Genomic DNA, 26,257 nt, shown 5'->3' on the forward strand with positions numbered 1-26,257 from the left:
CCGGCCACCACGCATAAGCCCTAGCAAGGCTTTTCATTTTCACCCCTCCCAGATGGCCTTCGTGGAGCACTCTCTCCCTTAACTTGGGTGGAATTACCACTTGGGATCCACACATCAAGGTCCCCTGGCATACTGACAGCTGTTCTCTTCTGGATGAGAATGCTGGCAACAGTGAGTCGCCATGTGTTGGCCATCCCTTCACCGTCAAGTCATATACCCGAGACAGTGTCGGGTCATTTCAGGTCTCCTTCTCTATATCAGCGTTAGTTACTGGCAAGCATTCAATTATAGTCGAATAAAATATTTCGACAGGCTCCACTGCTGGTGCTTCCTCCGCAGTAGGCAGTGGCAGGCGTGATAGCCCATCAGCGTTTCCATGCTGTTTCGTGCCCTTATACTCGATTTCATATTGGTTCGCCCCTAGAAAAAGGGACCATCTTTGTAGCCGTTGCGCAGTCATCACCGGAACGCCCTTCTTTGGATTAAAGATGGAGACAAGTGGTTGGTGGTCAGTCAGCAAGGTGAACTTCTGCCCGTGCAGATAGTGGTTGAACTTTTTCACTCCCCACACTAGGCTGAGGGCCTCCCTGTCAATCTGGGCGTAGTTACGCTCGGCTGAGGTTAGTGACCGAGACGCAAAGGCTACTGGCCTCTCCGAGCCGTCCGGGAATTTGTGCGACAGCACCGCTCCAATTCCATAGGGTGATGCATCACACGCCAACCGAATTGGTAGTGCTGGGTTGAAATGAGCCAACACCTCTTTTGATGTGATCAATTCTTTGCACTTCTGGAAAGCTTGTTTACATTCGTCATTCCACTTCCATGGTACCCCCGTTTGCAGTAGGGTGTTCAGTGGGTGTAGTACTGTAGACAAATTCGGCAAGAACTTATGGTAGTAGTTCACCAGCCCGAGGAACGACCTCAGTTGTGACACATTTTCCGGTGCTGGAGCCTTGACTACTGCCTCAATCTTTTCAGGGGACTTATGTAACCCCTCTTCATCAATAACGTGGCCACAATACAAGATCTGCTTCTGGAAAAACTCGCATTTGAGGCGATTAGCTCGGAGCCCATATTCCTTCAATCTAGTGAGCACCTGCTCCAGGTTGGCGAGGTGATCACTGTCATTTTCGCCCGTGACCAGGATGTCGTCCAAATAACACTGGGTCCCTGGAATCCCTTGCAAGACTTGATCCATTGCCCTTTGCCAAATAGCCGGAGCTGATGCTACCCCGAACACCTGCCGGTTGTATTGGTAGAGACCTTTATGAGTATTGATCATGAGGTACTGTTTCGAGGCTTCTTCTACCTCCATTTGCAGGTATGCCTGGGCCAGATCAATCTTAGTGAAGTGTTTCCGTCCAGATAGCGAGGCGAAAATATCTTCAATCCGCGGAAGCGGATATTGTACAGTGTGAAGGACTGGGTTCACTGTCACCTTAAAGTCCCCACAGATGCGAACCTTCTTTGGTTCCCCAGGCGTATTACTCAACGACCTCTTCATTACAGGAACGATGGGTGTAGCCCACTCGCTCCAATCCACTTTGGACAGTACTCCTGAATGTTCCAAACCTTCCAGCTCTGCTTCGACGGCTGGGCGGATCACAGAAGGCACCGGTCTGGCCTTAAAAAACTTTGGGCTTGCATTTTCCTCTATTTTGATCATCGCTGTTATGCCTTTTAGTGTTCCGAGTCCCTCCTGGAACACTTCTTGTGCGTCAGTTAGCATTTTTGTCAGTCGTCCAGGTGTGACGTCATCATCCTTTTTGGCATCTACAGTCAGTGCTTGTATGGAATGCCAATCTAGCTGTATCTTCCGGATCCATTCATGTCCTAGTAGTGGTGGTCCTCCATCTGGCAATACATATAGGTCCATTTTTGGTGTTTCCTTGCCGTTATATATAACGTTCACCCTTATTTTTCCTTTGGGGTAGACTTTTTGCCCCGTGTACGTCTTCAAGACAATCTCTGTATCTCTCAAGGGTATATGTGAGAATAGCCGCTTGTAGTCCCTTCGGTTTATGACTGTTAGGGCTGATCCTGTGTCCAATTCCATTTTCACTTGAACTCCGGCTATCTTGAGCGTGACCCAGATAGTTTGGTGATCCTCCGTTTTGATCACATTATGTAGTTTCAGACAACCCAGCTCCTTGCTTCCGGAGTCTGTATCACTTTTCTGTTCATCTGAACTACTCTCCGTCACCTTATGTACCTTCTTGTACTTCTCCTGTGGAGATTTCTTGCTGCTGGTTTTCTTTCCCGACCTGCAGACTCTTGCTATGTGTCCTACTTTTCCACACTGTCTGCACACTTTGTCCTTGAACCAGCAATAATTATGGTCGTGTGTTGTTCTGCCGCAGCAATAGCACTTCACTGTTCCGTATAACATTTCATTTGTGCCATATTCTTGCGGTCTCCATTGTATCTCTGCAGCGCCCCGTGCGGCTGCTTCGTGTGATACTGCAATGCTGAAAGCCTTGTCCAGCGTAAGATCCTTTTCTGATAGAAGCCGTTTCTGGGTTCCTTCACTTTGAAGCCCACACACAAACTTGTCCCTTAAAGTATCTGCTAGTCCCGTTCCAAACTGGCAGTGTTTCGATAGCTTGCGCAGTTCCGTTAAATACTCAGCATTACTTTCATCTTTATGCTGGTTCCTTTTGTGAAACTTAAATCTTTCTGCTATCAGCAGCGGTGTGGGGTTTAAGTGGTCCTGTAGGATTGACACTATGTTTTCAAAATCCTTTTCCACTGGCTTCTCTGGGGTTACTAGGTTTCGCAGTAAGCCATACATTTTTGCACCCATTGAATTCAACAATACCAGTGCTTTTCTGTCATCTGGCACTTCATTCGCCTTGCAGTACACTTCTATGCGTTCGACATATGTCACCCAATCTTTGACTTCATTGTTGAACGCTGTGACACTGCCACTCTTCGGCATCCCTGGGTGTGGTTAGACTGGCTCAAAATGGCGTCTCCCGCGCTTTCCTTTCTTCCCGCGTTCTCCCTTCTTCTCCGCTGTGGCTCAAAATGGCATCTCCCGCGCTCTCCCTTCTTCTCCGCTGCGGCTCAAAATGGCATCTCCCGCGCTCTCCCTTCTTCTCCGCTGCGGCTCAAATGGCATCTCCCGCGCTTTCCTTTCTTCCCCGCTGACGCTGCTCGGCCCTTGAACACCGGCTGCGCTCTGCGCGTTTTCCTGCGCGCCTCTCTCTCTCGTTGACGCTGCTCACCCCTTGAACACTGGCTACGCTCTGCTCTCGTTGACGCCGCTCGGTCCTGAACACCGGCTGCGCCCTGTGCGCTCTACCCTCTCTCTTCTCCCATCGACGCTGCTCGGCCTTTTTCTGTGCCGTCGGTCGGCTCTAGCCGCCGCTGTCCGGGAAGGGTCTGCGCTGTACCTGTTGCCAGCCCGTTTCACTGGACCACCGACTGGAGAACCAAGCCCAGCTCTCAACAGCCTCCCCGGCGATGCTCAAGTCTCCGCTGGATGGTCGACGCCCGTACTTCTGGACTCGGCCTTCTTCTTTCACTGTTCTCCAGGAGCGAATCCCTGGGAGGTGATGCAGAGTTGCAGGTAGGTTTGAATCTTCTCGTCGCCAATGTTAGATCTGTGTATCTTGATATTGTGTGTCCTTCAATAACTTGACAAGAGACTGCAGGGAACAATCAACAGGTGTTTACTGGATGAGGGTTACTCTAAAACTAACTGTACAGATCCCTACTCAGGGTTTATATACAGGTGTGGTCACTGCCGGTAGTACAGTATACAGGAGCTGTAAAAAGTAGTTCTCCCCTTAAAGGTACATACACTATAGTAGGCCCCCCTGACCCCGTCGGATATAGCCTCTTAGGGCGTTAATGGGAGGTGCAAAGCAACCGAATTTTTCCCCCAAAGTGTTAAAAATTTCAAACATCACTCCAACTCGCTGGAACCCGCCCAGTTCTGTTTTTAATGGAGGCGGGACGAGTGGCATGTGACCAATCCGGTCACAGAAGGTGGGTACAGTCTGTGAAACCTTTTAAGGGGACCGCATGCCTCCATTTTAACAAGATTTCTATTTTTAAACTCATGTTGGCTGGGTTTCCTCATGTCGGGGGGGGGGGGGAAGGAGGCAAGAAGAGCACTGCTTGTGGCCAGGAGAAGCAGGACTGTTTCCTCCAAGCCCAACAAGCTACTCTGTAAACCCCCTGTCCGACACCTCCCCTCCACAATCTTTGACCCCCGATCTCCACCCGACTCCACTGCCATCACCGACCCCCCGCGATCTCCCCTCCCCATCTCGCTCCAACCCCCCCGCGATCTATCAGCTTCCCCCACCCTGCCATCTCTCCACCCACCCCCCACCATCACTAAACCTACCCACAGTGAAGCCTCTTAATGAGGCAGGCTGTCGGGCAGGAACCTGGGAAAAAATTCAAACACGCACTGGAGTTAAAACTCCATAATGTTTGGGGAAACCCGGGTTTCCCGACCATAACTTCTCCCTCCTGCTGCAAAACCACGCCCCAATAAATATCAGGGCCAATGTATCTGTGATCTGACATATGCAGCAGTGTATTAAAGATGGCCCAATCTTGTAGATGTTATCCAAGGAAGCTTGAAAGGAGCCAGTTGCACAGAAGTTGAAAGCGTTCGTGAGTTTTACCCCCACTAGGAGAGCCATCCCAGTTGTGGATGAGGTTTGGAACATCTGACTGCAGAGACAGCAAAGTTCTGAGACTGCCTTCCTAGTGGGATATAAATGGTAAAGATAGAGCTCCTTGATAGGAGAGGATCCACTCAGCTCATATTTGATGCAGGTACATCTGTCTCTACTCATGCCTGTAGAACTCCCTCATCGTCTGGTCCCTGAAAGCAAGAGGAATTCCCAAAAGAATGCCCATCAAATGCAGCAAGGACTGTTTCTACTCGGTGGATTTTACCCTGAACAAAGAAGAAAGGCAGCAAAAACCAAATCAAAATGGCCAAAGAAATACATTCACTGTCACATGCTAAACCAGGGGATCAGGCACATTTAAGACCCTAACTTCTGAAGATCAGGAAGTCAGTTTCAAAGTGTGCCTATTTTATACAGGCACACAGCAATGACAGAGTTTCAGTTGCAGCCATTGGAAATCCGAAGGAGGCCAGCACTGCCCTAATTAGCATATTTTTGTGACCTCCTGAACCCCCAGGAAATACGTTCAGATTTCTATCCAATGACTTCTTGCTGATAGCATATATTCATAAAATCAACCCCATGTACTGATCATCATTCCAACATATATAAACCTTTCTTTTGCACTGATCTATGTTGCCATACCTAATGTAATGCTATGTATATAATGCTGGTTATTATCGAGATGATGTTACTATTCAAAAATTAAAAGTTAAAAAGATGGTTATGAAGTAGTTAGTTAATAAGTACTCTTTCTTTGTTCCTAAATTTCATCTTCCCATTATTATTTTAAGTGCATCTTTTCTTGTTATTTCAGATGACATCAGCAATCTTACATTTAATACTTCTCTTGGCCTTCCAATACTTTTACTTGCTTTTGGTTTACCCAATCCTCTTGCCTACCAGATTTCTTACATGCATTAAAATTCCTACTGCTAATCCAAAATAGTTATCTACATTAGTTTATCCACATTGGCCTTTGTTGCTCTTTTAATTCATATTAACGTGAAATAAGTATAAGCTTCATCAGCTGTGGTTCAGTGGGCAGCACATGCGCCTCTGAGTCAGAAGGTTGTGGGTTCAAGTCCCACTCCAGAGACTTGAGCACATAAAGCTAAGTTGACCCTCCAGTGCAGTGCTGAGGGAGTGCTGCACTGTCGGAGGTGCCGTCTTTCAGATGAGATGTTAAACCGAGGATGTAAAAGATCCCATGGCGCTATTTCAAAGAAGAGCAGGGAAGTTATCCCCAGTGTCCTGGTCAATATTTATCCCTCAACCAACATAACAAAAACAGATTATCTGGTCATTAGCACATTGCTGTTTGTGGGACCTTGCTGTGCGCAAACTAGCTGCCGCGTTTCCCATATTGCAACAGTGACTCTACTTCATTGGTTGTAAAGCGCTTTGAGACATCCGGTGATCATGAAAGGCGCTATATAAATGCAAGTCTTTCTTTCATGATTGATACAATCAAAACAGAAAAGATGTTCTCTGTTTAATGTATAATACTGCTATATTTTATACCCCTTTGAGCTAGTAATTTCCCTAGCTGGTTCCTGCAGTATTTATGCTTTATATTCTTTCCAAACTAATTGCATCCTTTACACATCTGTCAATGATATATGCACTAAATACCTCTCATTTATTCCACTGTGACTTTTTACTGAAAAGTCACTGTTCTGGACCGATGGACATTATGTGACATTCTCGACATTTTTACATGCAATAGCACCCTCTGGTGGCGGTTATTGTGTTAACAGTTTGTAAGCTGGAAAGGTCATCTGTTCTTTTCTTCCTGTGTGAGGTCATTTGACCTTCTTACCTTTCTTCCTGTTGACCCCAGGAAGCAGTTTTGCCAGGAAGAACCTGACTTGAGTAATGGAGAATTTGCTATGAGAGGTTCCATTACAATCCAGTGTAATCTGACTTCATATGTTAGGTCAAGCGCAATATCTGTGAGTATCTTTAGTTCTTAGCAGAATAGCAATGTTGTCAGAGTAATATTTTGATAATACTATGTTTATAAAAGGTTAATATTTAATAGTTACAGAAGTTAGTTCAAATGTTAGTTAGTTATACAATTAGTCTATTCTACTGTTGTAAATATGTTTGTATCGTGTGTAATATTGAATGTATAGTACTCAGTTTATGTACAAAACATATTTTGTCTTTGTTTACAGTTTCACAAATTTGTTCAAGTAAAAGCTTCAAAACAGCAAACGGCTTCAGAAGAATTATTTTGAATGAGTGTTTAACTTGCTGGATAGCTAGATAGGAGCACGTCTAGCGCGGCCAGTACAGTGAAAAGATAGCAATACGGCTAGCTGTGAAGATCGGAGCAGGAGGAACCCAGAGTAAGCCTTAACCTCGTAGAGCACATCTACCTCACATCAACATGTCAGAAGATAATAACGAAAATGCTTTGCAGCAAGTAGAAGACCTTAAACAGGCAGACGAAACTGTAGAACGTGACAATCGGTCTATAAGCACCGATTACTACAGATCGCAAGTTGGTTCACGGTCATCGGGTGGTTCTAGAGTAAGCATAGCCATCGCCAAAGCACGGGCTAAACTAGTAGCAGCTCAAGCCAGAGCTGCGCATACGGACAGTGAAATAGAAATAAAAGTAAGTCAGGCCCGTCTCCAAGCTGAACACCAAGCACAACAGGCCTGACACCAAGCAGAACAGGCCCGACTCCAAGCTGAATCCCAAGCAGAACAGGCCCGACTCCAAGCTGAATTCCAAGCGGAACAGGCCCATCACCAAGTGGAACGCCAGGCTGAACAGGTCCGTCTCCAAGCCACATTAGAGGCTCTGCAGCAACAAAAAGAGATAGATGCTGCATTAGCCGAGACACAAGTATTTGAGGCAATTTTGGAGGGAGCTGATCCCGAGACAGCCTACAAACCTTTAATTCCCGTTCCGTGGCAGAGTCCACGACTGCGCACCATAGATTACGTGAGCGACCATGCCGACATACAGTTTACAGGAGAAAGGGATGGAGGCCCGCACATCTCTACAGACGCAAACACTTCGTATAACATGCCACAAGTTGCCAACCAAGGTCAAAGCAGACGGCGTGCCTCAAGCCGCAGAGTCTCCGCTAGCAGAACGGAAGACACGGTGCAAAGGAATAGGACGCCAAATAGAGAAAGTCGGAGGCAAATCCCCACTCAGTCACTTGAGACCCCCAACAGAGCCCCCAGCCAAGGCAACCCTGGCCCAGGTCCCAGCACCTACGACCTCGCCAAATACCTTGCACGCACCCAGCTGGTGACTTCGGGGTTAATCAAGTTTGATGACAGGCCAGGGAATTATCGGGCTTGGAAGTCCTGCTTCCACGATGCCATATCGGGCTTAGACCTGTCGGCAGGAGAAGAGCTCGGCCTCCTTATCAAATGGCTCGGCCCAGAGTCCGCCGGACAGGCCTGCAGGATAAAAGCGGCCAATGTGGGGCAGCTGCCAGAGGGGTTGAAGAAGGCTTGGGTGAGGCTGGAAGAAAGCTACGGCTCGCCCGAAGCCATTGAAAGGGCTCTCTTTGACAGGTTGGCGAACTTTCCGAGGTTGACGAGTAAGGAACCCCAGAAGCTCCGCGACCTTGGAGATCTGCTGTCGGAACTCGAAGCCGCAAAGCAGGACGGCTACCTACCCGGTCTATCGTACTTAGACACTTCCAGAGGGGTAAGTCCCATCATTGAGAAGCTTCCATTTAACCTGCAGGAGAAGTGGATAACGTTTGGATCAAAGTTCAAGCTAAAGCACAACGTGGCGTTCCCACCATTCTCTGCGTTCGTTAAATTCATCCGTAAAGAAGCCAAAGCCAGGAACGACCCCAGCTTCAACTTCTTCTCCTCCCAACCAGCACTTGCCAGAAGAGACAAGTTCGACAGACATGGAAAGACACCAATATCTGTCCACGGAATGCAAGTGTCCTCAACTGAGCACACAAAGACTCAGAAGAAACCTGAGGATATGAGCAAACAATGCCCTATCCACAACAAGCCCCATCCTTTAAAGAAGTGCAGAGGCTTCAGGGAGATGTCCCTGGAAGATCGGAAACAATATCTTAAAGAGAACTCTATATGTTTCAGGTGCTGCTCGTCCACGAGCCATCTCGCCAAGAACTGCAAGGTGGATGCAAAATGCACTGAATGTGAAAGTGATCGGCACGTTTCAGCACTACACCCAGGCCCAGCTCCTTGGAAGTCAGAAACGCCTCCTCCCGCATCAGAGCATGGCGGGGAGAGAGAGGGAGCTGCTGGTACGGAGATTACATCCAGGTGCACCGAGGTGTGTGGAGAAGGAGTGAGCGCAAGAGCATGCTCCAAGATATGCCTCGTTAATGTGTACCCTGCAGGATGTCGCCAGGAATCTGAAAAGATGTATGCCATACTAGATGAACAAAGCAATCGTTCTCTAGCAAGATCCGAGTTCTTCAACATCTTCAAGATCAAAGGAAGTCCGTCGCCTTACACGCTGAAAACGTGTGCTGGACTTTCAGAGACAGCCGGCAGGAGGGCCTGTGGTTACGTTGTTGAGTCAGTCGGCGGGAAGATTAGTCTCCCCCTTCCTACACTCAGCGAATTTAATCAAGTCCCCGACAACCGTTCCGAGATTCCCACTCCGAATGCAGCTCGTCATCACCGTCATCTGAGACGCATTGCAGACAAGATCCCACCTCTTGATCCAGACGCAGACATACTCCTGTTGTTGGGAAGGGACATCCTGAGGGTACATAAGATAAGGAAGCAGATCAACGGTCCACATGATGCCCCTTTCACCCAAAGGCTAGACCTCGGCTGGGTCATTGTTGGAAGCGTGTGCCTCAGGGGTGCTCACAAGCCATCTCAGGTGAGCACACTCAAGACTTCCATCTTGGAGAATGGTCATACAAGCTACCTTACCCCATGCAGTAGTCAGATCCGAGTGACAGAGAAGTTTAGTCATACGGCTCAGCCTCAGAAAACCCCAGCGCTGATCTCCGCAGACAGCACACAGATGATGCTCACTGGAGAGAACCCGGGTCAGTCAGTCTTCTGTCGCACCACCAACGACCACAAACTTGCTCCATTGATCGACGACATGAGGTTCCTCCAGATTATGGACAATGAGGTCTCTGGTGACAGCTCTAACAGCTGGGTTGCACCCTTACCCTTCCAGAACCCCAGACGACGGCTGCCGAACAACAGGGAGTATGCCTATAATCATCTTAACTCGTTCCGTCGCACACTAGAGAAGAAGCCAGAGATGAAAGCACACTTCCTAGAATTTGTCAAGAAAATGCTTGTCAACGATCATGCAGAGATAGCTCCTCCACTCCAGGAAGGCCAAGAGTGTTGGTACCTCCCTTCCTTCGGAGTCTATCACCCCAAAAAGCCGGAACAGATCCGCGTGGTGTTTGACTCCAGTGCACCATATCAGGGCGTCTCTCTCAACGACGTACTCCTCACAGGGCCTGATCTTAACAACAGCCTCTTGGGAGTGCTCATGAGATTCAGGAAAGAGCCCGTCGCCATCACTGCCGATATCCAGCACATGTTTCATTGCTTCGTGGTGAGAGAAGACCACAGAGACTTCCTCCGCTTCCTGTGGTATCGGGACAATGACCCTAATAGAGACATTGTGGACTACAGAATGCGTGTCCATGTCTTTGGGAATAGCCCATCCCCTGCTGTCGCCATATACGGACTAAGGAGGGCTGCCAAGGAAGAAGACGATGACTTTGGCAGTGATGTGAGAGGGTTCATCGAACGAGAGTTCTACGTCGACGACGCACTGAAGTCATTCCCAACCGAAGCAGAGGCCATCAGTACCCTCGGACGAGCCCAGGAATTACTTGCACTATCCAACCTCAGGCTGCATAAGATAGCCTCTAACAGACCAGCAGTGATGGAGGCATTCCCCCCTGAAGATCGTGCTAAGGACGTCAAGGACCTAGACCTCTTCACTGATGACCTCCCCCTACAGCGTAGCCTAGGGGTGTCGTGGAACATAGCAACAGACACGTTCACATTCCAAGTCCTAGACGCCAAGAAACCCTTCACACGTAAAGGAGTGCTCTCTACAATCAACAGTCGATACGACCCTCTCAGCTTCTTAGCCCCTGTCACCATACAAGGCAGGCTGCTCCTCAGGGAACTCTCCACACACGCTGAAGAGTGGGATTCACCTCTCCCTGAAGAGATGGAAACAGAGTGGGACAGATGGAGAGACTCACTCCAAGACTTACAGGAGATCCGAATACCTTGCTGCTATTCGTCTTTCTCTCCCTTAAATGCCCAATTCAAAGAGCTTTGTGTCTTTGCAGACGCATCCGCTAAGGCCATTGCAAGTGTGGCTTATCTAAAGGTCACCACTCAAGAAGGACAAAGCAAAATCGGCTTCGTTTTTGATAGAGGCAAGTTGGCGCCCCAGCCAGACCTCACCATACCCAGGTTGGAACTGTGCGTAGCAGAACGCAACCTACCCCCTCACAGCAGTCTACGGAAGCTGCATCCTATCATCGACATCGACGGACCGTCTCTGAGGTGGTTCTTCTTTTGTCGCCAGAGGACTCCAGTGACAAGTAGAGTTCGGACTATGTGGAGTCGTTAATGACCCCAGACGGGGAGTGTTCTGGACCAATGGACATTATGTGACATTCTCGACATTTTTACATGCAATAGCACCCTTTGGTGGCGGTTATTGTGTTAACAGTTTGTAAGCTGGAAAGGTCATCTGTTCTTTTCTTCCTGTGTGAGGTCATTTGACCTTCTTACCTTTCTTCCTGTTGACCCCAGGAAGCAGTTTTGCCAGGAAGAACCTGACTTGAGTAATGGAGAATTTGCTATGAGAGGTTCCATTACAATCCAGTGTAATCTGACTTCATATGTTAGGCCAAGCACAATATCCGTGAGTATCTTTAGTTCTTAGCAGAATAGCAATGTTGTCAGAGTAATATTTTGATAATACTATGTTTATAAAAGGTTAATATTTAATAGTTACAGAAGTTAGTTCAAACGTTAGTTAGTTATACAATTAGTCTATTCTACTGTTGTAAATATGTTTGTATCTTGTGTAATATCGAATGTATAGTACTCAGTTTATGTACAAAACATACTTTGTCTTTGTTTACAGTTTCACAAATTTGTTCAAGTAAAAGCTTCAAAACAGCAAACGGCTTCAGAAGAATTATTTTGAATGAGTGTTTAACTTGCTGGATAGCTAGATAGGAGCACGTCTAGCGCGGCCAGTACAGTCACAGTGCTGGGCTTTCAAATATAGAATTTTCTGCTCTAGTTCCCATTTTTGCTCACCTGTGGTATTACACAACTGTGTCCCCCACCCCTTACCCAGTAGTAAGTAACAGTATTTTTAATAACATGATTCCAATTAGTTTAGAGTATTACCTCTGTTGCATGACCCAGTGTATGACCAGATCCAGTCGGTTTTGCTTCAGTGCACATTTTACTCCCTCCAGTGCCATTTTTGCATTAGGTGGATGTCTGACAGAAGAAACGGAGTTCAATACAGCTTCAAAGAAATGCAGGAGAGGAGGAACATTCCCTTCATATTCCGTGACAGCTGAGGGAGAAAATTTTATTATGTAAGCAGTTACATCAAAGAACAAAGTGCACCTTCAGCACAATTGTTTTGCATTTTAAAACCACAGATGCAAGTCTGAAAAAGTCTCCTATAGTTAACAGAGCTAGGATGGAGGTTTTGCATGTATGACTAGCTACTTATTAGCTCTGAATCTCAGCTGTATCATTACGGGGACACTCTGAGCACAAGCCAAACCCTTCCTCACACAGAAGGGAGAACTGTAGTACAAATTAAGACAGACCTCTCACACATTGCTCTCTGAACAGCTCAAGAGCAGCATAGGCAGATGCTTGGAGGCACTCCTAGGTGAGGAATGACATATGGCATATCGCCAAGGAAGGCCTCAGGAGCAGAAAAATTAAATACATTTTGAAAAGCAAAGAGAATTAAATAAAATTAAAACTCTCACTGTGATTAGTTAGCAATGGCCAAACCACCTAGCTGGGTACTATAGCCTAGTAGTTATAGTACTAGACTAGTAACTCAGAAGTTGTATGATCAATTCCCATCATAACAAGTTGTGAAATTGAATTAAATAAATATGATCATTTGTAGGCTAGCATCAGAAAATGATCATGATAGCTGCAGAATTGTTGTAAAACCCCAACTGGTGTCCTTCAAGGAAGGGAACCTACCACTCCTAGCTTGTCTGGCCTACATGTACCTCCAATCACACGTTATATGACTCTTAATGCCTTCAGGGCAACCAGTGATGGGCAATAAATGCCATCTTGCCAGTGTTGCCCACATCCCAGCAACCAATAATGAAAAACTAACTACATAGAAAATTGTTATTAACTAGAATTTTTAATTATAATGAAATGATGATCACAGGTGCATTTTAGATTCTAGCCCCAGGTTTACAGATTAAATGCTAATCCACTAATTAAAAGTATATATACGTGCAAACCAGAGAAGGCAAAATTACCATTTCCTTCACTGATCTCCAGCAGAGTTGGACTTTAAGATAGTGGGCGTATAGTGTGCGTGGTAAATCAACATTGATTGCTTAGTTATATCAGACTTCCTGAACATCTTTGACAGTGGGAATTTTACAATATAATTTTTTAAAATTCATTCATGGGATGTGGGCGTTGCTGGTCAAGTCAGCATTTATTGCCCATCCCTAATTGCCCTTGAGAAGGTGGTGGTGGCCGCCTTCTTGAACAGCGACTCATGAATGCCCAGTTTTGAGCTGCTAAATCTGTTCTGAATCTATCCCATTTAGCACAGTGGTAGTGGCAAACAACACGATGGAGGGTGTCCTCAGTGTGAAGATGGGACTTCATCTCCACAAGACTGTGGAGTCCTGCAGTCCTTGTGGTTAAGGTACTCTCATAGTGATGTTAGGTAGGGAGTTCCAGGATTTTGACCCAGTGACGATGAAGGAACGGCGATATATTACCAAGTCAGGATGGTGTGTGACTTGGAGAGGAACTTGGAAGTGGTGGTGTTCCCATGCGCCTGCTGCCCTTCTCTTTCTAGGTAGTACTGGTTGCAGATTTGGGAGGTGCTGTCGAAGAAGCCTTGGCGAGTTGCTGCAGTGCATCTTGTAGATGGTATACACTGAAGCCACACTGTCTCGGGGGTGGAGGTAGTGAATGTTTAAGGTGGTGAATGGGGTGCCAATCAAGTGGGCTGCTTTGTCCTGGAGATGGTGTCGAGCTTATTGAGTGCTGTTGGAGCCGCACTCATCCAGGCAAGTGGAGAGTATTCCATCACACTCCTGACTTGTGCCTTGGAGATAGTGGAAAGGCTTTGGGGAGTCAGGTAAGTCACTCGCCACAGAATACCCAGCCTCTGACCTGTTCTTGTAGCCACAGTATTTATGTGGCTGGTCCAGTTAAGTTCCTGGTCAATGGTGACCCCAGGATGTTAATGGTGGGGGATTTGACGATTGTAATGCCATTGAAAGTCAAGGGGAGGTGGTTTTACGCTCTCTTGTTAGAGATGGTCATCGCTTGGCACTTGTGTGGCACGAATGTTACTTGCCTCTTATCAGCCCAAGCCTGGATGTTGTCCAGGTCTGGCTGCATGCGGGTATGAACTGCTTCGTTATTGGAGAAATTGCGAATGGAACATCCCCACTTCTAATCTTATGATGGAGGGAAGGTCATTGTTGAATCAGCTGAAGATGATTGGACCTAGGACACTGCCTGAAGAACTCCAGTAATGATGTCCTGGGGCTGAGATGATAGGCCGCTAATAACCACAAACATCTTCCTTTGTGCTAATGACTCCAGCCGGTGGAGAGTTTTTCCCCTGATCCTCATTGACTTCAATTTTACTAGGGCTCCTTAGTGCCACACTCAGTCAAATGCTGCCTTGATATCAAGGGCAGTCACTCTCACCTCACCTCTGGAATTCAGCTCTTTGGTCCAGGTTTGGACCAAGGCTGTGATGAGGTCTGGAGCCAAGTGGTCCTGGCAGAACCCAAACTGAGTATAGGTGAGCAGGATATTGGTAAGTGCTGCTTAATAGCACTGTAAACGACACCTTCCATCATGTTGCTGATGATTAAGAGTAGGCTGCTTTTTGTGGATAGGACACACCTGGGCAATTTTCCACTTTGTTGGGTAGATGCCGGTGTTGTAGCTGTACTGGAACAGCTTGGCTAGAAGCACGGCTAGTTCTGGAGCACACGTCTTCAGCGTTATTGTTGGGGCCCATAGCCTTTGCTGTATCCAGTGTGATCAGTCGTTTCTTGACATCATGTGGAGTGAATCGAATTGGCTGAAGACTGCCATCTGTGATGGTGGGGACTTCAGAGGAGGCTGAGATGGATCATCCACTTGCCACTTCTGGTTGATGGTTGCGAACGCTTCAGCATTATCTTTTGCACTTGCGTGCTGGGCTCCGCCATTGTTGAGGATGGGAATGTTCATGGAGCCTCCTCCTCCTGTTAGTTGTTTAATTGCCCACCACCATTCACGACTGGATGTGGCAGGACTGCAGAGCTTTGATCTGATCCGTTGGTTGTGGGATCACTTGGCTCTGTCTATTGCATGCTGCTTCGGCTGTTTAGCATGCATGTAGTCCTGTGTTGTAGATTCACCAGGTTGGCACCTCATTTTCAGGTACACCTGGTGCTGCATGTGGAATGCTCTTCTACAGTTTTCATTGAACCAGGGTTGGTCGCCTGGCTTGATGTTAATGTTAGAGTGAGGATATGCCGGGCCATAAGGTTACAGATTGTGGTGGAATACAATTCAGCTGCTGCTGATGGCCCACAGGGCCTCATGGATGACCAGTTTTGAGCTGCTAGATCGGTTCTGAATTTATCCGATTTTGCACCGTGGTAGAGCCACACAACACAATGGAGGGTGTCCTCGGTATGAAGACGGAACTTCGTTTCCAGAAGGACTGTGTGGTGGTCACTCCTACCAGTACTGTTATGGACAGAGGCGTCTGTGCCAGGTAGATTGGTGAGAATAAGGTCTAGTAGGTTTTTCCCTCGTGCTGGTTCTCTCACCACCTACTGCAAGCCCAGTCGGCAGCTATGTCCTTCAGGACTTGGCCAGCTTGGTCAGTAGTGGTGCTACTGAGCCACTCTTGGTGATGAACATTGAAGTCTCCCACCCGCTTCAGTGCTTCTTCCAAGTGGTGTTCAACATGGAGGAGTACTGATTCATTAGCCAAGGAAGGGCAGTAGGTGGTAATCAGCAGGAGGTGTCCATGCCAATGCCACGACACCTCTTGGGGTCTGGAGTCAATGTTGAATGCCCAGAGCCACTCCTCCCGGTTGGACACGACATACCCACGGATGGTGATGGGGGAGTCTGGGGCATTGACTGATAGATATGATTCTGTGAGTATGACTAAGTCTGTGGGACAGCTTTCCCAATTTTGGCACAAATCCCCAGATGTTAGTGAGGAGGACTTTGCAGGGTCAACTGGGCTGGATGTGCCTTTGTCGTGTCCTAATCCGATGCCTAGGTCGATGATTTCTTCCTGTAGTTACTGTCGCAAAGTAAGGTGGTTACAGTGAGAAATTGGGTTCATTAGCGCCATTTTATGTAATAGCTCACCGGATTCTAACTTGGCACAATAAAGCCTTTGAAACAGCAAGAGAAGGATGGATATGAATAAAAAAATCAACTTTGTTCAGTGTAACTGCACAAAATTAATTTGGTTAGAGACCATTAACTTTTACTAAAATGCAATATTATGACGAAGTGCTCGTTTGCAACTTTCCTTATCATCTTGCCTGCAAGCAGCAAGAAAGTTAGTGCAAATCAAGGAAATTCGCCATCGCCACTGTTTTAAAAGGGATGGGGCGGAGCCATTATCATTAACTTTCAACTGTTTCAGTGAGAGTCCAGGTGGAGTGGTGTGAGTAATGCCGTAAGTAACATAGGCTATAATTCCCTGGGACTTCTGCACAATAAAATGGGCCCTACGATGTAGATGCGGTGCATCTGGGCCACTGATTCTTGCTGGGGGATGATTCCACTGGTACCTCACCAAGTGGCCATTCATGATTTATGAGTCCAGTCAGTTTTTTGTCAGCAGACTGATAGAGGATATTGGAATACTTGAGGTGAGGTTGCGTCTGTAAGTAAACAGAACTTATGCTCGAAATTTCTTTGAGGGGTAAATTATAAGATAAATTCACCAATCCTGAGCTCCCAACAGGGAGCAGTGCTTGAAGGGAGAATAGGTCAGAGATAAAGCTGCAACATAATAGTACCAATTCTCCAACACACATTCCCTTTGACAATGCTGGGAGCGCAGGAATGATGAATATACCGTATATTTTTGCAAGCGTACCAAACAGTGTTTTAAAGTCTAAATAGCAATTACATAAATTCACATTGATTGTATACTTTGGAGGAACTATTCTTTAGGTCAATAAGGCAGCTATTTTAAAGAAGCCGTGGTACTTTTATGCAATGTGAAGAGCTAATACTAAAGATACTGTTATTAAAACGCATTTCTGTTACAATTAAAATATTTTCAGTTATACTGACCTTGACTTTTAGAGATGTTCTATAAAATGTAATAATGAGGTTATTGACTTTGGTAGGAAGAATAGGAAAACAGAATATTTTTTAAATCGTGAGAAACTATTAAATGTTGGTGTTCACAGAGACTTTGGTGTTCTAGTACAAGAAACACAGAGAGTTAGCATGCAGATACAGCAAGCAATTAGGAAGGCAAATGGCATGTTGGCCTTTATTGCAAAGGGGTTGGAGTATAAGAGTAAGGAAGTCTTGCTACAATTGTATAGGGCTTTGGTGAGACCACACCTGGAGTACTGTGCACAGTTTTGGTCTCCTTATCTAAGGAAGGATATACAGGAAACTTTCGATTAACCGGCCACTAAATAACCGGAACGCTCTATCCACCGGCAAAATTCAGGAGTCAGTTCAGATAACTTTTTTTACTTTTAGTTACTTTTTTTACTCCATTTGTGGCTGTGCAAGTGTGTAGCTGAAGCTGTTGCTAAGCTACAGAGATGCTTGCAACTTGTGCCGATTGTTTTGAAGCTAAGCAACAGGGTTTGTTGTTTTATACGGAGCTCTGAGCTCCGTATCTTTTACTATAGCGTTCGGTTATCCGGCATTGTTGACGGACCGGCACCAGGTCGGTCCCGTCCGTGCCAGATACCAGAAAGTTTCCTGTACTTGCATCAGAGGCAGTCAACAAAGGTTCACTAGATTGATTCCTGGGATGAGAGGGTTGTCCTATGAGGAGAGATTGAGTAGATTGAGCCTATACTCTATGGAGTTTAGAAGAATGAGAGGTGATCTCATTGAAACATATAGGATTCTGACTGGAAATTGACAGGATAGATGCGGAGAGATTGTTTCTCCTGGCTGGAGAGTCTAGAACTAGGGGTCATAATCTCAGGATAAGGGGTCGGCCTTTTAAGACTGAGATGAGGAGGAATTTCTGCACTCAGAGTGTTGTGAATCTTTGGAATATTCTGCCCCAAAGGGCTGTGGATGCTCAGTCATTGAGTATATTCAAGGCTGAGATAGATAAATTTTTGGACTCTAGGGGAATCAAGGGATATGGGGATCAGGCGGGAAAGTGGAGTTGAGGTCGAAGATCAGTTCAAACCGGTGGCAGTGAGTCAGGAGCAGCCTGACTAGAGCGGGCCTGTGTGGGAACACAGCATCGGCGGCAGTTCAAACCGGTGGCAGTGAGTCAGGAGCAGCCTGACTAGAGCGGGCCTGTGTGGGAACACAGCATCGGCGGCAGTTCAAACCGGTGGCAGTGAGTCAGGAGCAGCATACCAGTTCAACAGCAGGGGAGAGAGGTAAAAAGTAATCAAAATGTGACGTCACCAGGAAGCAGGTAAGTGATTGGTTGGTGAGTATTTGGTTGGTGAGTATTTCTCTTTTTTTTTTAAACTTTAACTCTGGTATATAGTTTCTAAGGTCTCTCTGGTGTAGCAGGGACTGTTGGTAAACCAGTTAACTGTAGTGTAATTAGTGGGATTGATTGATTTAATTTAAATTCAATTAATTAAAGGGTAAGTCATGGCAGGACAGCCGGGCCCGTGATCTGCTCCTCCTGCGATATGTGGGATCCCAGGGACACTTCCTGTGTCCCTGACAACTACATGTGCAGGAAGAGCGTCCAGCTGCAGCTACTGACAGACCGCATTGCGGCGCTGGAGCTGCGATTGGACACATACTGGAACATTCACGATGCTCAGGACAACGTGAATAGCACATTTACGGAGTTGAACACACTGCAGGTAGAGGTTGGACAGGAAGAAAGGGAACGGGTGACCAACAGGCAGAGTACTAGGCGCAGGCAGGTAGTGCAGGGGTCCCCTGTGGCCATCCCCCTCTCCAACCGATACACCACTTTGAGTACTGTTGGGGGGGGATGGCTTATCAGAGGAAGGCAGCAGCAGCCAACTTCCTGGCACCAGGGGTGGCTCTGCTGCACAGAATGGGAGGAAAAAGAGGGGTAGAGCTATAGTAATAGGGGATTCAAATGTAAGGGGAATAGATAGGCGTTTCTGTGGCCACAAACGAGACTCCAGGATGGTGTGTTGCCTCCCTGGTGCAAGGGTCAAGGATGTCTCTGAGCGACTCCAGAACATCTTGGAAGGGGAGGGTGAACAGCCAGTTGTCGTGGTGCATATAGGCACCAACGATATAGGTAAAAAGCGGGATGAGGTCCTAAAAGCGGAGTATAGGGAGTTGGAGATAAATTAAAAAACAGGACCTCAAAGGTAGTAATCTCAGGATTGCTACCAGTGCCACGTGCTAGTCAGAGTAGAAATAGAAGGATACTGCAGATGAATACGTGGCTAGAGGAATGGTGCCGGGGGAGGGATTCAAGTTCCTGGGACATTGGAACCGGTTCTGGGGGAGGTGGGACCAGTTCAAACCAGACGGTTTGCACCTGGGCAGGGCTGGAACCAATGTCCTAGGGGGAGTGTTTGCTAGTGCTGTGGGGGAGGGTTTAAACTAAAATGGCAGGGGGTTGGGAACCTGAGCAGGGAGACAGAGGAAAGGGAAACAAGGATAAAAGCAAAAGATAGGAAGGAGAAAAACAAAAGTGGCAGTCAGAGAAATCAACGGTTTAAATCAAACATGGCCACAGTAAATAATAATTCTAATAGGTCTAAGAGCATTAAAAAAACAAGCCTGAAGGCTTTGTGTCTTAATGCGAGGAGCATTTGTAATAAGGTGGATGAATTGGCTGCGCAAATAGAAATAAACAAATACGATTTGGTTGGGATTACGGAAACGTGGCTCAAGGATGGCCAAGACTGGTAACTCAACATCCAGGGGTATTCGATATTCAGGAAAGATAGGCAAAAAGGAAAGGGAGCTGGGGTAGCATTACTGGTTAAAGAAGGGATTAACACAATTGTAATGAAGGATATTAGCTCTGATGAGGTGGAATCTGTATGGGTAGAACTGAGAAATACTAAGGGGAAAAAAACATTAGTGGGAGTGGTTTATAGACCTCCAAACAGTAAGGCGGAGGTTGGGGATGGCATTAAAAGAGAAATTAAAGAAGCGTGCAATAAGGGCACAGCAGTCATCATGGGTGACTTTAATCTACATATAGATTGGGCCAACCAAATGAGTAACAATACTGTGGAGGAGGAATTCCTGGAGTGTTTACGGGATGGTTTCCTGGACCAATATGTCGAGGAACCAACCAGAGATCAGGCCATCTTAGACTGGGTATTATGTAACGAGAAAGGATTAATTAGCAATCTTGTTGTAAGAGGCCCCTTGGGTCGGAGCGATCATAATATGATCGAATTCTTCATTAAGATGGAGAATGAAGTAGTTGACTCGGAGACGAGGGTCCTCAATTTAAATAAAGGAAACTATGATGGTCTGAGGAGCGAGTTGGGTAGGATTGATTGGGGAATGGCACTCAAAGGGTTGACGGTGGATAGGCAATGGCAAACATTCAAAGACCGAATGGATGAACTACAGAATTTGTTCATCCCAGTTTGGCATAAAAATAAAACAAAAAAGGTGACCCAACCGTGGCTAACAAGGGAAATTAGGGATAGCATAAGGTCCAAGGAGAGGGCATATAAATTGGCCAGAAAAAGCAATAATCCTGAGGATTGGGAGCAGTTTAGGATTCAACAAAGGAGGACAAAGGGATTAATTAAGAAAGGGAAAATAGAATATGAGAGTAAGCTTGCAGAGAACATAAAAACTGACTGTAAAAGCTTTTATAGATATGTGAAGAGAAAAAGATTGGTGAAGTCAAGCATAGGTCCCTTGCAGTCAGAATCGGGGGAATTTATAATGGGGAACAAAGAAATGGCAGACCAACTAAATACATTTTTTGGTTCTGTCTTCACAAAGGAGGACACAAATAACCTCCCAGAGATGCCGGGGAACATAGGGTCTGATGAAAGGGTGGAACTGAAAGAAATCAGTATTTGTAGGGAAACGGTGTTAGGAACATTGATGGGACTGAAGGCCGATAAATCCCCAGGGCCTGATAATCTACATCCCAGGGTACTTAAGGAAGTGGCCCTAGAAATAGTAGATGCATTGCTGGTCATCTTCCAGAACTCGATAGGCTCTGGAACGGTACCCATGGATTGGCGGGTAGCTACTGTTACCCCACTATTCAAAAAAGGTGGTAGAGAAAAGGCGGGGAATTATAGACCGGTAAGCTTGACATTGGTAGTGGGGAAAATGCTAGAGTCCATTATAAAAGATGTAATAGCAGAGCACTTGGAAAGCAGTGACTGGATCGGACAAAGTCAACATGGATTTACAAAAGGTAAATCATGCTTGACTAATCTACTGGAATTTTTTGAGGATGTAACTGGTAAAATAGATAAGGGAGAACCAGTGGATGTGGTGTATTTGGACTTTCAGAAGGCTTTCGATAAGGTCCCGTATAAGAGATTAGCGTGCAAAATTAAGGCACATGGGATTGGGGGCAAGGTATTGACTTGGATAGAGAACTGGTTGGCGGACAGAAAGCAAAGAGTTGGAATAAACGGGTCGTTTTCCGAGTGGCAGGCAGTAACTAGTGGGGTACCGCAAGGATCGGTCCTAGGACCCCAGCTGTTCACAATATATATTAATGATCTGGACGAGGGAATTGGATGTAATATCTCCAAATTTGCAGACGACACAAAGCTGGGGGGGAGGGTATGCTGTGAGGAGGATGTCGTGAAACTCCAGCACGATTTGGACAGGTTGGGTGATTGGGCAGAAACATGGCAAATGCACTATAATGTGGATAAATGTGAGGTTATCCACTTTGGTGGCAAAAACAGGAAGGCAGATTATTATTTGAATGGTAATAGATTGGGAGAAGGGGAAGTGCAAAGAGACATGGGTGTTCTTGTACACCAGTCGCTGAAGGTAAGCATGCAGGTGCAGCAGGCGGTTAAGAAGGCAAATGGTATGTTGGCCTTCGTAGCAAGAGGGTTCGAGTACAAGAACAAGGATGTCTTGCTGCAGTTGTACAGGGCCTTGGTGAGACCACACCTTGAGTATTGTGTGCAGTTTTGGTCGCCTTACCTGAGGAAGGACGTTCTTGCCATGGAAGGAGTGCAGCGAAGATTCACCAGGCTGATACCTGGGATGGCAGGAATGACGTATGAGGAGAGATTGTGTCGATTGGGCTTATACTCACTGGAGTTTAGAAGATTGAGAGGGGATCTCATCGAAACCTATAAAATTCTGTCAGGCCTGGACAGACTAGATGCAGGAAGGATGTTTATGATGGCCGGGGAGTCCAGAACCAGTGGTCATAGTCTAAGGATAAGGGGTAAGCCATTTAGGACTGAAATGAGGATGAATTTCTTCACCCAGAGAGTGGTGAACCTGTGGAATTCTCTGCCACAGAGGGCGGTGGAGGCCAGTTCATTAAGTATATTCAAGAAAGAGTTGGATATATTTCTTAAGGCTAAAGGGACCAAGGGATATGGGGAGAAGGCAGGGACCGGGTACTGAATTTGGATGATCAGCCATGATCTCACTGAATGGCGGAGCAGGCTCGAAGGGCCGAATGGCCTGCTCCTGCTCCTATCTTCTATGTATCTATGTATCAGTCATGGTCTTATTGAATGGCGGAACAGGCTCGAGGGGTCTTATGGCCTACACCTGCTCCTAATTCTTATGTTCTTATATGCAAATATTGAAAGCAAGTATTAAGGAAACATTTCAACAGAAGTAGTATATTAATCAATCTTTCTTGATAACACTACATTTGCTAAACTATTGAAATATCTCATTTTTAAAGTAAGATGAAATATATTCCTTTAATCCCTGATCTTGAAAGACTACGAGGAAACGCATATAGCTGATGCAGGATTACTTATCAACATTTCAATGGTTAGAAGCATAAAACACAGCAATGAACAAAAAACAGAACTGACCCTTAAACTTTTTCATGACCTCCATATTATGAAGGATTCCTCTGGGACAATTTGCTACTTGCATTGTAGCTGCCTTATATTGTTTGTCTTCAAACAGTTCATTAAATCTGGAAGAAAAGTGGAATTTTCAGTTTATAAAAAAGTGGATATTCTAGCTGCGGCCTCAGACCTACACCCTGCAGTCTCTTGTTAAAAACTTGACTGTCCAGAATCCCTTTTCTCTGTTAATTCTGAACCCAGGAAGCAGAGTGGCTGTGTCTCTCACTGTCTCATGCATGGATTCACCAACAGGCATGTTAACAAAACCGACTAACCCCCTCAATCAGGAGTATATCCTCAGCAGAAAGCTCATGCCATGCCCACATGAATAAAATCATCCTCACTGCAATGGGTGTGAACATTTGTTGGGCCACCCGAGACAAGCTGCCAAATTGCTCGACATCCCTGGTCATCCTGGCTAATAAGCTAGGGATGAGGCAATAATACCATTGTATCACCATCACTGTATCAATTTGAAATAGACTGAGTTAAGACTATAGTGAGTAATAAGCAAATGGCAGACTTGTTAAATGAGTACTTTGTATCCATTTTCACAGTGGAGGAAGAGATCAAAATACCAATGATACAAGGGAACCTAAAAATACGTCAAGGGGAAGAACTTAGTGCATTTAATATACTGTAAGTAAAAAACGATAATGCAAAAATAATGGGACTTAAGATAGACAAATCTCCAGGTCTTGATGGTTTCCACCCCAGCGTTTTAAAATAAATAGGTGAGGAAATTGCAGATGCAATAGTCATACTTTTCCAAAGCTCTCTAGTTTTAGGAATTATGCCTTTGGATTGGAAAACTGCAAATGTCACTCCATTACTCAAAAAGGGAGAGTGAGGAAAGCCAGATAACTACAGACCTGTCAGTTTGATATCAATTATCAGAGACAGAGGCCGGAATTTTCCCGTTGCCGAGCGTGCGGGTTTGGGGGCAGGTCGGCAGTAAAAGTCCGGGAAATTGCCAGTGCATCGGGAACCCTCTGTCATCCTGCTTTGAAGGCGTGACACGGACCCGATCGGCAGAGGCGCGTAACCTCATTCAAGTCATTAACTGCTTATTGAGCTTAAGAGGGTTTTTAACACCAGCTTTTGACTTTTACTGCAGGAGCTCGGGATTCACACAGTTCGGGAACCTCGTCTCATCATAGGCTCAGTGGCCACTGGCGAGTCCATTCATTGAGAGCTGGGAGAAGCACATAAATACTCCCACATCACACCTCATTACTTGCCTCATGGAAAGGCTCTTGCTGACTCCATTTTGGACACAGATTTAGGTGTCAGCAGTTTGCAGGTCATTTCTGAAACCTCGGAAGCCACCCTCACCGCATTGCTACTCAGTATCAGAACATTGAGGGATTGGCCCTCTCATTTCCACTTTACCTGCCATCTACTACATCAGCATGGGTGCCGCTTATACTGTCTCACCTTGGTCCTCAGAATCGGACCAAGATGAGCCCCACCAGCAGCAGCAGCCACACAGGCAGCAGCAGCAGCAACCACAACAGTAGCTTTCTCCTCAACGACTTGATACTCCACAGGAGAGAGGGGGGCATCACAGGGCCGCAGCTTGCCGAAGGCGATACCTCCAACACTGGATATACAGGCAGAGGATGAGCTTCCTCAACATGACTGAGCAGCAGTGCCAAAGGAGGCTCAGGCTATCGTGCCAGACATTTGTGGCTTGCTGGAACAAGAGTTGCTGCCCAGAGGTCCTGGTGGACACGCCTTACCAGTGGCTGTCAAAGTCACCAACACCCTCAATTGCTTCGCCTCAGGCTCCTTCCAGGGATCTGCAGCAGACATTTGCGGGATCTCGCAGTCGGCCGCCCACAGATGCATCACCCAGGTGATCGATGCCATGTTTCACAAGTCAGCCAATTATGTCAACTTGTGATGAAGCCAGTGTTACTGAGCGAGTGCTCAGCTTTGCGGCTCTGGCTGACTTCCCACAGGTGCAGGGCGTCATCGATTGCACATGTGTGGCCATCAAAGCACCCCCTCATCACCCAGGAGTGTTTGTGAACCGGAAGGGCTTCCACTCCCTCAATGCGCAGCTGGTCTGCAACCATAAAAAGATAATCATTCGTGTGTGCACCAGATACCCTGGCAGCTGTCATGACTCTTTCATGCTGCACCAGTCCACCCTCCCTCAGCTCTTCGCTCGTCCAAATAGACTTACCGGCTGGCTCCTTGGAGACAAGGGCTATCCACTGAAGATATGGCTCATGACACCCTTGAGGGCGCTAGGTACTGAGGCCGAGGAACGTTATAATGAGAGCCACATGTTCACCAGATGTGTCATAGAGAAAACAATAGGCATGCTGAAGATGCGCTTCAGATGCTTTGACAGATCTGGAGGAGCCCTTCAGTATGTACCAGTCAGGGTCTCAAGAATCATCGTCATTTGCTGCATGCTGCACAACATAGCGCAGCAGCGAGGATTGGAGCTGCAGGAGGAGTAAGGCGCAGCGTGCACAGCCTCTTCAGAGGAGGAGGATTAGGAGGAGGAAGAGTAGGTGGAAGACAAGGAGGAGGAGAAGGAGGAACCCGAGGTGGAGATGGCACCAGCAGCGGTACACATTGCTGCCCGGGAAGCCCGGAATGGCCTCATCATGGCCAGATTTACTTAACTTGCTCCAATGCACCCATATGGCTGCCACATGCTATACTAAGTTCTGCACCACCACCCCCACCACAACAACACCATAAAGCATCCCTACAATGAACAAGCCATTCCTCTTACCCAAACCTCCAGTGTTCAAGGTTAAGTAATGTTTCACCATTCACTCCAAGTGACAAAGCCACTTCCAAGGTAGCAGGCAAAAATGGACAAGACTGGAAAGTGGCACAACTAAATACATTGATCTGTGTCATCAAAAGTAACTGAACCTTATCACTAACATTTTTTCATACACCCATGTGCATACACCCGCCAAAGTCTGCTCCTCCTGCAACTGTGCAGGGGCAGACTCGGCCATTGGGATCTGAGGAAGCATGTGTCTGACTGAGGGGGAGGCAACAGGGGAGAGAAGTGGGCGCGCTTTGAGAAGAGTCCCCACTTCCATGTCCCCTCTCACCATCATCCCTCTCATGGGCCACCCGTACTTCCCTGCTAGCAAG

General features: G+C 46.6%; 1 protein-coding gene across 2 annotated transcripts in view; it reads right to left on the bottom strand.

Moving 5' to 3' along the window:
* LOC147121212 (clathrin heavy chain linker domain-containing protein 1-like) overlaps window positions 1–26,257 on the bottom strand; it is a 155,594-nt gene that overhangs the window by 12,605 nt on the left and 116,732 nt on the right. For both annotated transcript variants that reach the window (XM_085981359.1, XM_085981358.1), the window contains 2 exons: window positions 23,087–23,193; window positions 12,045–12,219 (listed from right to left, as the gene is read on the bottom strand). In XM_085981359.1, coding sequence (XP_085837485.1) covers window positions 12,045–12,219; window positions 23,087–23,193 — 282 coding nt within the window. The remainder of the gene's footprint in view (window positions 1–12,044; window positions 12,220–23,086; window positions 23,194–26,257) is intronic.

The sequence above is a fragment of the Somniosus microcephalus genome, chromosome 3 (genome assembly GCF_052327205.1).
Source record: "Somniosus microcephalus isolate GS21.2 chromosome 3, FLI_Smic_1.0, whole genome shotgun sequence".
Classification (NCBI taxonomy): domain Eukaryota; kingdom Metazoa; phylum Chordata; class Chondrichthyes; order Squaliformes; family Somniosidae; genus Somniosus; species Somniosus microcephalus.